The sequence below is a fragment of the Gossypium raimondii genome, chromosome 8 (assembly GCF_025698545.1).
Source record: "Gossypium raimondii isolate GPD5lz chromosome 8, ASM2569854v1, whole genome shotgun sequence".
Lineage (NCBI taxonomy): Eukaryota > Viridiplantae > Streptophyta > Magnoliopsida > Malvales > Malvaceae > Gossypium > Gossypium raimondii.
In genome coordinates, this window is record NC_068572.1 from 54,648,977 (window position 1) to 54,659,549 (window position 10,573).

Consider the following 10,573-nt stretch of genomic DNA (forward strand, 5'->3'; position numbering starts at 1 on the left):
TAAGAAGCAAAAATTATATATTTTAATATATATTTCAAATCCCCTCATTTGACACCCAAATTTACTAATTAAATTTACCATTTTATGGCAATTGAGGAAAAAAAAGGCTCCCCAAAGCAAAGTGCAGAAAGATTAAACGATGATAAAAAAAAAAGAAGAGTTTAGAAAGCTCGCTCTTTGACAATATCAATACTCATTTCACTTGCATCGGTTGCTTGCAATTCAACTTGAACACCATCCAACTCTCTTCTGAATCTATCTTTAGAGCTCGCATATAACATTTTGCTCCTCACCCTTGATGTATCAGGAGACCTATACAATAACAAACATAAAAAATTATGACCATAGAGATTAAACTCGAGATTGGTGTCAATTCAACACTTAAATACGGATTATATTTAAAAAGAGTTGGGTAGGGTGAACCATGCAATGAAGAAGATTTTGCTTTTCTGGACATTTTCGTCGGTAGTGAAGTCGAAATCAAAGACAGCGTAACGACACTCGTTATGAGGCAAACAAGCACTGAAGTCGTCGTATTTTTCTTTAGGTCCACCGAGTTTTTCAACCATGACCTGTTGAATGTTCTCTTCTATTTTGAAAACGATGAACCTGTAGCTTCTTTTGGCCTTTAGTTCCAAGAATCGCATCTTGCATTCATCGTTAACTGCCATTCCGGATGCTGAGTTCGCCTGCTCATAAAACCATGGATTAAATTACTTCTAAAAAAACACTATTATGAGTCATAATAAAACAACATCATCCATCTCCATTGATAAGAAATCTGAAAGTAAACATACCATTTTGGTGTCAAATGAGGCAAGAGGGGGGTGCTATTGGGAGAAAGTGAAAGGGGGAGAGGGAGCAAGAGGCTGAATGATGGGTACGGAAGTTAAAAAGAGAGGAGAGATCCTTGTTTTTAGGGGTTATGAAAGGTTCAAAGAAATCATACAATTTTGAGGCCAAGTTTAATGGTTTTGAAGTGTTGGTCAATATTTGGATTCTGATTTAGTCCACAAATTAATTGCCATTTCCTTTTTTTTTGTCAAATTTGTGATTCATCCAAAGGTTAAATTCTGCCATTAGTCATTCTACTTTGCAAAAGTTATGGATTAAATCCTTATACATTTATTTGGTCATTTTTAGTCCATGTACTTTTTAAATTTTAAAATGTCAATCCTCACCAAATAGTAATTATTAGATTCATTAAGTAAAGTTCTGCTAGTTCTAAAATCCGATGTGCCAAACATGTTATCATATGTGTAATGTTATGCCAACTTGTTATTTCCACATATTACTCACTAAAAATCCAGTTAATCGATTAATGATTATCATTTGCGTCAAGACTAAAATTTCAAAATTCAAAAAGTTTAGGGACTTAGAATTATCCGATTGGAGAAAATTGACTAAATCCATACATGTACACATAATAGAGGTGATCATGGGTTGGGCTATCCGGCCTGGCCCGACGGCCTGCCAGAAAAATGGGAGGGTTCAGGTAAAAATATAGGCCCGAAATACGGGGTTGGACAAAAAAAGAGGCCCGTTTAGAAAACGGGCTGGGCCTCGGGTAAGACTTTTTTGGCCAAGCCCGGCCCGAATTATATATTAAATATATATTTTTATTTTTAATCAAATATGGGTCGGGCCGGGCTCAGGCTTAGCAATTTTCTTTCAGGTCGGACTTGGATAAATTTTTTGGCCCATATTTTGGTTCGGGTCGGGCCCGAGCCTAGAAAATGGGCCTAAAATTTTATCCAAGCCCGGCCCGGCCCATGATCACCTCTAACACATAGTATATGATTAGTAATTGAATTTAACCAAACAAATTTCAAATTTTAAAAAGCATAAAAACAAGTGACCAATTAAAAAATACAAGAACTAAATCCATAACTTTCGCAAAATATATAAATTAATAGCATACTTTAACCTTATCCAAATTGTTTTAGTCCAAACAAATGTTGTTACAGGCATATGTTCTTATTCAATTAACAATTCAATTTTGGAAAAGAAACTCTAATTTTTCATACAAATAAAAGGTTAAAATATGTTATAAGTATATGTACTCTCCACAAATTTGAAATTTAATCTCCATACTTTAATTTTCAGGATTTAACTCTTTTATTTTCAGATTTCAAAACTTGAGTACAATCGTTAACACTATTAAATTTATTTTATTAAATTCAGGTTTATTAGAATGTCATCTTTTAATTACATTGCTCCTAAGTGAGTATTTTTTATTTAAAAATATTATATCGATATATTTAACAATATTAATAATTTGACGTGAAATTTGAAAAATAAAAAATAAATTCCTGAAAATAAAAATAAAACATATTAAATTCTAAATTTATTAAAAAGCATAATTTATAATATATTTTAGTCCAAATAAAAAATATTTTGGATTCAGATAAATATTCAGATCAGTAAATAAATCCACTTCTATATAAATGTTGCAAATTGGCTCCGATGTTGAGATTTGTTGCCCTAACTAAGATTAATGCTTAAATAACTTCTTCCCCCAAAATTATTATTTTCAAATAATTCTAACTTCTAAATTTCAGTAACTTCTAAAATTTTCAAGGCGAAGCTAGAAATTTATTTTGAAGGAGCTAAAATTAAATTGTATATTTTACGATACTAAAGATACATTTTCACTATTTTATTAGTTTATATCTTTATAATTTTTAAAAGGATTAAATCAAATTTTATCATTTTAGGAGCTAAAGTGTAATTTTATTATTACTAATTTAAAATTTTATAAATTATAAAATGCCTAAATTAAAAAAATCTCATTTTGAAAAGGGTAGACCTTGCCAACCTCTGACTCCGTCCTTGTAATGATGGATTGAGTTTGAAGCAATTAGATATAAAATATTGGGGTTTAATTCAATAATTTTTTATGATAATATAAGATTTTGAAATTATGTTGTTTGTTTGAATTGCGTTATTAATAATATCACCTTACCTTTACACCTTGTTTTCAATTTTAACCTTTATTTTTTGTCATTTGTGATATTTTAGCCATTTTCTAAATTATATGAAATTAAAGAACTAATTTAATTTAATTAAATAAAACTTACTTATTTATAAATGGAACTCTAATCTGATGTTTTAATGAAACATTCCTAGGTGAAATTTACTAAAAAAAAGAAAAATAAACATTTATTGAGTTTATATAAGCCTAATTTGCATGCTAAAGATTTAATTATGTAAAAAACCAGTTTGATAAAATATTATTTTAAACAATATTATATTCTACCAACTAACTAACCAACCAACCAAACAATAAAATGTTATATTTTAATTAAGTTAACCAAATAAAATGACGTAATAAATCCAATAATATACTAAAATATCCTACATTGCAACAACCATATTACCATAAATAATTATATATTCTTCAACTCAACCAAGGGTCGAAGAAAATTGAGAGTAGATAAGCAAAATCATTGAAATATGTGAAATGATCGTAGAAGATAAATTGCTTCGTTTCCAAGGCATGTAAAGCTTCTTAGGTAGGAACTAGAATCTCCATATATTTCAGTGCTCACATGATGAAAGAATAAGAATACTATCAACCCCTTTTCTTTTGAATTCGTTCAATACTTTTAATTATCACCCTCATTTACAAATCTAAATATTTTTTTCTTCAATCTATAACATTACCCAACAATATGTCCTGATCTATTTTACCAATTATCGCTTGGAGCTAACTAATCAGACTTTAAAAAAAAGTTAACTGTCTAGTAATTTGAATGAAAACTTTCAAATAGTTCAGTGACCAAATTGTAAATTTATTAATAATTTAATGACTCTTAAAAATGCAAGTTCAAACCTGAAAAATTATATTCTTAGAAGAAACATCGCAAACCTTAAATATGAATAATAAAACAAACATAAAAGATAAAAAAAAAATCCAACAAACATTTACACACTACAATACCTTTCCATCCTCCACCTTGAAAAAAGGTATACCTTTTGTAGAAGAAGAGGATGGGAGAGTAAAATGCAAGCTTCAGACAAAAATAGAATGAAGAAAAAAGTGATGGGTTCTGCACTGTCCGGACATGAGTTTGCCATCAAAATGTTTCTACAATAGCAAGTGTATGCATATAGAAAACTTGCTTCATTTATACTATACTATACCCCTCACAGCCAACAGCATGTGCTCTGTTCTCCCATTGGCATTATATTTGCACTCAAGCAAGAATCAGACCCAAAGCTCAACTGGCACCAAAAAAGAAAAGCTGCACCCTTTTGAATCTCATTAAAACAATATTTTATCATATATTATTTACTAGGGATTTCCATGTTGTGGGTGAATACATATTTTTTTAATTAGGTATAATAATATATGTATTAATAATATTTTGAGTTTTTTTTACCTAAATAATATAAAATAATTAAATAAATACTGAAATGGGATAAAAGCATTAATATTTACGAATCTAAGTAGGAGCTACAGTAAAAAATTTGATGCCGCCTGAACAATCGACGACACCCCTCTCCTCAGCCACCAGGGTCACATAAGGCTTTTTTTAAAAAAATTATGGATGCCCTCAATCGGCGGCACCAATATTGTATAGATTTAATTGCCATAGCTTAACCCCTTGCTGCTATTCTTTCATTACCATAAAGGAAAAATAATGGTTTTTGTCTTTCCATTATGTTTGAATTTAAAATTTAGTCATTTAGTGTAACTTGATAGTGGAAATAAGTAACATTGTTACTTATTCCAATTTTATGACATAGATTTTTTTTATATTGACGTGATGAGTTTAAGGGTTCTTTTGAAGAAAAAACTTATTATGTTACATATTTGAATCAACTAATTACAGGACTAAATTATTTCAAATTGAAGTTTAAAGACCAAATTATAAATTAAAATATAATATAGAGCCCTAAACAATCATTTAACCTAAAAAAAACGTAGGTTTCAATTATTGAAAGTGCTTGCGTGTACCTAGATAGGTTCTTTCATTTGAAATTAACAGTATTATCTATTTCCACTACTAAAGACCAGTTCTTCATCACTTAAAAAAAATACTTCTGACTTCAAAAGTATTTTTGAAAGAAAAGCTGTGAAGAATAAGCTGTTTTTGGTTGAAATTTTTAGCTTTTCAGAAGTACTTTTCAAAAGCACTTTTGAAAAGGAGCTGAAAATGATAAGTTAAAAATTTTAGCCTTTCCTCTCCCAAAAACACTTTTGATGCTTAATTACTTTTTCACCCCTCCAATAACATAATATTTTTCTTTTTTTTCTTGTTGCTTAATTACAATTGTGTTAAAATCATTAATTAAAAATAGAAAATATTTTTAAAAATACTAATTACAAATATTTAATGGTTATATTTAAATATTTAAAATATAGTTTATATATTCTAATTAAATTTTATAAATAATTAACATTTATTGCTTAAAAATATTTAAAATTTATATTTCATATATTAAAATATTAACCACAAGTTATAATAATTTTTATATTCTTACTAAAATATAATAATATTAACTAATTTAAATATTATTTAAATGTATATTTGTTACTTGATAATAACATGCCTAAAATGGACATTTTATTTCTCAAAAACACTTTTTGACAGCAATGCTAAACACTTAAATTTTAAATTCAAACATAATGAAAAGACCAAAACCATTATTTTTCTTTCTAGTGACGAAGAATAGTAATATCGGTGCCACCGATTGACTAAGGGCACCCATAAAAAAATATTATTTTTTAAAAAGCTGATGTGACTGGTGGCTGAGGAGAGAGGTGCAGCCGGTTGGTCAGGTGGCACCAATTTTTTACTGTAACTCCTGTCTAGATTTGTAAATATTACTGCCTTTATTCCATTTCAATATTTATTTAATTATTTTACATTATTTAGATAAAAATTCTAATATTTTACTTTCTTTAAAAAAAAAGAATTTCAATTGCCTTTTTCTTAATTTAGTTTTAATTCTATACCAAGTATAAAAATTCTGATGGGATTAGTGTGGTGTCAAAGACAAGTGACATGAATTTTGTTGGAGAAAATATAAAATTAAACTAAAAATAATAAATTAAACAAAATTTTGGATAATTTATTATTATATATATCAATATAAACACATTTTTATTTAATGTTGTCAATAATAATCTTTATTTTAATATTCAGCACAGCAATTACACTCTCATCATTAAATTTAATCTTATTACCATAATTAAAATAATCAGGACAATTATTTTTTAATCTCACCCTCCATTCATGCTTATTATTAATTTTTGTTCATTAACCCAATTTTGAACAGTTATAATTTCTTAACTTATTCACTATTGTGGGCCTGGGTCCATCTGGAAAGGCCACCGTCCGGGCTGTCCAACCACACCTTGCCACGTCATCAATTCCAGTAACTATATTGTTACAGTTACTAAGCATATCCCAATTTCAAAAATTCAATTTCCCAGGAAAACGAAACGTCCGTTACTAACCGACCTAAAACCCAGCTCAACCTGCCGTCAATTAACGGAAACCTTTTAACTCCTCTATATAAACCAAAACCACTCTCAACACCATTTCCCCATAAAAAGAATTTCCGGAATTCTTATTCCTTTTATATTTTTCCTCTCCAATTTTCCGTCAGTTTCCCGAGAAAATGAGAGAAATCCTTCACATCCAAGGTGGCCAATGCGGCAATCAGATAGGAGCCAAGTTCTGGGAAGTCGTATGTGCCGAACATGGCATCGATTCAACGGGTCGATATGGTGGTGACTCGGAGCTCCAGCTTGAGCGAATTAATGTTTACTACAACGAAGCCAGTTGTGGCCGTTTTGTTCCCCGCGCAGTTTTAATGGATCTGGAACCCGGAACCATGGATAGCGTAAGATCCGGTCCTTACGGACAAATTTTCCGACCCGATAACTTCGTTTTCGGACAGTCCGGTGCCGGAAACAATTGGGCTAAGGGACATTACACTGAAGGAGCGGAGCTTATCGATTCCGTTCTCGACGTGGTTAGAAAGGAAGCCGAGAATTGCGATTGCTTGCAAGGTTATCATTTGCAATTCTATTTTTAAAAATTTGAAGGTTCCTTTGGTTATTAGGTGTTAACTATGGTCTACTGCTAATCATAAATTGGGGCTGTTTGGTTACAGGGTTTCAGGTATGCCATTCTTTGGGAGGAGGAACGGGTTCCGGAATGGGAACGTTGTTGATATCGAAGATACGAGAGGAGTATCCGGACCGAATGATGCTTACGTTTTCGGTGTTCCCATCTCCCAAGGTTTCTGATACTGTTGTTGAGCCTTACAACGCGACACTCTCAGTTCATCAGCTTGTGGAAAATGCTGATGAGTGTATGGTTCTTGATAACGAAGCTCTCTACGATATCTGTTTCCGTACCCTCAAGCTCACTACTCCAAGTTGTAAGTATTTTTTTGTTTTCTTGCAAATGAAGCTTCTGATTTGTTACTGTCGAACTACTTTTTGTGTTTGTTTGGTTGGTGAGAAATGAAGTAGAAACTGTAAATTGGGTTTTTATAATTTATTCTGGTTGAAGGTGTTTAACATAGTATTGTTTGGGCAGCCATCTGGATATTAATTAGATTGATTTTTTTTCAATGTATTTGTTACACGAAATTTGGGTAGCTTGTGACTTGTGAGTGCGTTTGGTATTTGATTTAGTTGAAAGTTTCTATTTTGTTTTGATGAATCCAAAACTAGGAACACGTGGAACTTGTTGTGTCTATTTTGTGATTGAATTAGCATTTTCAATTTAAGGTCTATAACCTGCTCATTTAGATTCCAATTTGTGAGAGTTAAAACAGTGAAGTAATAGCCCATCTTTCTGTATATTGAGGTTTAGGTGGAACTAAATTAGTAGGAGCTACATGAATCTTAGATACTCTTCTCTGCCACTGTGCAATGAATACATTCGGGGCTGTATATACAATGTACGAGATCTAACTTGTAATGTTTGATGTTCAGTTGGAGATCTCAACCATCTAATTTCTGCCACCATGAGTGGTGTAACATGCTGCCTTCGCTTCCCTGGTCAGCTTAACTCAGATCTCCGCAAACTTGCTGTAAACCTTATTCCATTCCCTCGACTACATTTCTTCATGGTGGGATTTGCGCCTCTCACCTCACGCGGTTCCCAACAGTACAGAGCCCTCACTGTCCCTGAACTTACACAGCAAATGTGGGATGCCAAGAACATGATGTGTGCAGCTGATCCTCGACACGGTCGATACCTCACAGCATCAGCAGTCTTCCGTGGGAAGATGAGCACGAAAGAGGTTGATGAGCAGATGATCAATGTGCAAAACAAGAACTCATCTTACTTTGTTGAATGGATCCCGAACAATGTGAAGTCCACTGTTTGTGACATCCCTCCAATCGGCTTAAAGATGGCATCCACATTTATCGGGAACTCTACTTCAATCCAAGAGATGTTCAGGAGGGTGAGTGAACAATTCACTGCCATGTTCCGCAGGAAAGCTTTCTTGCATTGGTATACTGGAGAAGGGATGGATGAGATGGAGTTCACAGAAGCGGAGAGTAACATGAATGACTTGGTTTCTGAGTACCAACAATACCAGGATGCAACTGCAGATGATGAAGAGTACGAGGAAGAGGAGGAATACGAGGCAGAGGCTTAAAATCTAATGGAATAATTTGGATGTTTTTTGTTGTGTTTTGGATTGGGCTTGTGGAGTGTGTTGATGCAATTTCTCACTGCCTGTTTTTGGTCTTTGGATCACTGTATTGTTGATTGTGTCGACTTTAGTTTTGTCCTCACAGCTTACGGAGTATATGTTGTTGTATTGCTTGTTGATTCATCTTATAAGTAATTTCTAGTACACCTTAAGTAAATGGTTTTTTATACTAATTTTCGTTTTAACCGACATTATTAACATGCATTCAATCTATGTTGTGAAAACATTGTGTAATTTAAGGAACATGGTTTACCGATTTGTGCCGTGTATTGTGGCAATGTCTCATTATAATAAGATTTTTTTTTAATTAAGCATACATATCTAGGTTACTGGCTCGATCTGGGACTAAGAAGGGGAGTACAATCATCCAAGCATGCAATTACATTAAACATTGTCCGTCATGGCACAAAGATAGCCCAGGCAGTAAACACATCATGTCCGTCCCCAACAGTGTGCATACCATTGAATCACTAGAAATTGTAGCGGAAAAATTAATATTTTATCCAAAACCTTACTCTCTTCATAATATATTAGATTATAGCACACTTATAATAATATATATATATCTGTTAAAAAAGTTATGTAGAATTTGAATAATGTTTTTTTAAAAGGGTTGAATTAAACTAGAAAGCATGTGTGGAAACCACAAATTAATTAAACGAATGATTTAAAACAAATTAATAATGACACATAAAATATATACATTATTAAAATAATGTTTATCAACGCAATTTAGAAGCATTATTATTCTACGAAGCCTCGCTTAATGAATGTTTTATTAAATAATTTATCCAATCACATATTAGTTGAAACTCAATCTACCATTACACAAGCAATTGCAGTGCCAATAGATAACTCGTTACAACTACTCTCCTAAATACCTCACTTACAATCAGTTTTAACTCTTTCAATTCATGCCTATTAACTAAGTGCAAGAATACAAGGAATTTCGACAATAAATGAATCAACAAGATCAGCACAAACACTCTTCAAGAAGATGTATCCTTATCATGCGAATTGTTGCCTATTTATAGGCTAAATAAAACAGCTTTGCAGACCAGTTTTTGAGAAGATAAATACATGCAAAATGATCCAAGATAAAAGCCTCCAGCATTTATCCGAAAATAGTCTTATTATCTAAGTAAATGCATCAGTGCAATCCACACTACAAGGCTTAAAAGAATAAGTCTTGATGGATATGACACGTCCATCTCATGATTTCTACAATCAACTAAATTCGATTATATCGGTTGGAGATGAAATAAAGCACGTTTTAGGATTCATTTGCTTATGGAGAAGACAATCATGAATATTTAAGTCAAAAATGTCAACATCTAATATCATTTAAGCTGTCCTAAAGTTCAGTCCCGACTGTTGTTCAAAGGTTTGTCTGGATAGCCTGTTTAAAAGGGAAGTTATTTAAACAATGATCAAAATACCAACACTGGACAACTTTAGTCCCAACAATCTCCCCCATTAACTTTCTGAAAAAACATAAAAATGTTAAATACTCCCCGACTCTCCCTATCACCAAGCCACAAACACACTTGAGATATTAAATGTAATCTGGACAAGAATCTCATGAAAGAACATAACTTCCTAATAACAACAGTAGTAGATAAAACATGAAATAAGAGCAGCAGCAACAAATAACCATCAAATCCTCTAGAACAAAACATAAGAAATTCATAAAAGTATAACATCAACAACACAAGAGCACATTCTCTTGCTGACACTAGCAACTCACATTCTCCCCCTCACACCAGCAACTCCCTTTACTAGCAACCATCTCCTCCTCGTCAAAAAGCTCCACTTACAAAGGTGTCTTTTCCATATCACAAATCAATTTTGAGTATTGTTTTCTTAGAAGCTAGCCTTT

The 10,573-nt window shown here is 32.1% G+C and overlaps 2 protein-coding genes across 2 annotated transcripts; one reads left to right on the forward strand and one right to left on the reverse strand.

Annotated features, from left to right (window-relative positions):
- LOC105792201 (actin-depolymerizing factor) lies at positions 1-863 on the reverse strand. The gene is made up of 3 exons (XM_012620649.2): positions 798-863; positions 424-689; positions 1-312 (listed from the first exon to the last, which is right to left on the reverse strand). The coding sequence occupies exons 1-3, from the start codon at positions 798-800 to the stop codon at positions 162-164; spliced, it is 420 nt and encodes a 139-aa protein (XP_012476103.1). The 5' UTR covers positions 801-863; the 3' UTR covers positions 1-161.
- Positions 864-6,562: 5,699 nt separating this feature from the next.
- On the forward strand, positions 6,563-8,851 carry LOC105792200 (tubulin beta-9 chain). The gene is made up of 3 exons (XM_012620648.2): positions 6,563-7,027; positions 7,132-7,401; positions 7,964-8,851. The coding sequence occupies exons 1-3, from the start codon at positions 6,634-6,636 to the stop codon at positions 8,635-8,637; spliced, it is 1,338 nt and encodes a 445-aa protein (XP_012476102.1). The 5' UTR covers positions 6,563-6,633; the 3' UTR covers positions 8,638-8,851.
- Positions 8,852-10,573: the final 1,722 nt, after the last annotated feature.

Bases quoted from the DNA above. Each gene is read 5' to 3' on its own strand.
- LOC105792201 (XM_012620649.2), bottom strand. The intron at 313-423 runs GTTCACCCTACC...GTTATTGTATAG, and splicing joins AAAATCTTCTTCATTGCATG to GTCTCCTGATACATCAAGGG.
- LOC105792200 (XM_012620648.2), top strand. From the start codon at position 6,634: ATGAGAGAAATCCTTCACATCCAAGGTGGCCAATGCGGCAATCAGATA. The intron at 7,028-7,131 runs GTTATCATTTGC...GTTTGGTTACAG, and splicing joins GAATTGCGATTGCTTGCAAG to GGTTTCAGGTATGCCATTCT. The intron at 7,402-7,963 runs GTAAGTATTTTT...TTTGATGTTCAG, and splicing joins CAAGCTCACTACTCCAAGTT to TTGGAGATCTCAACCATCTA.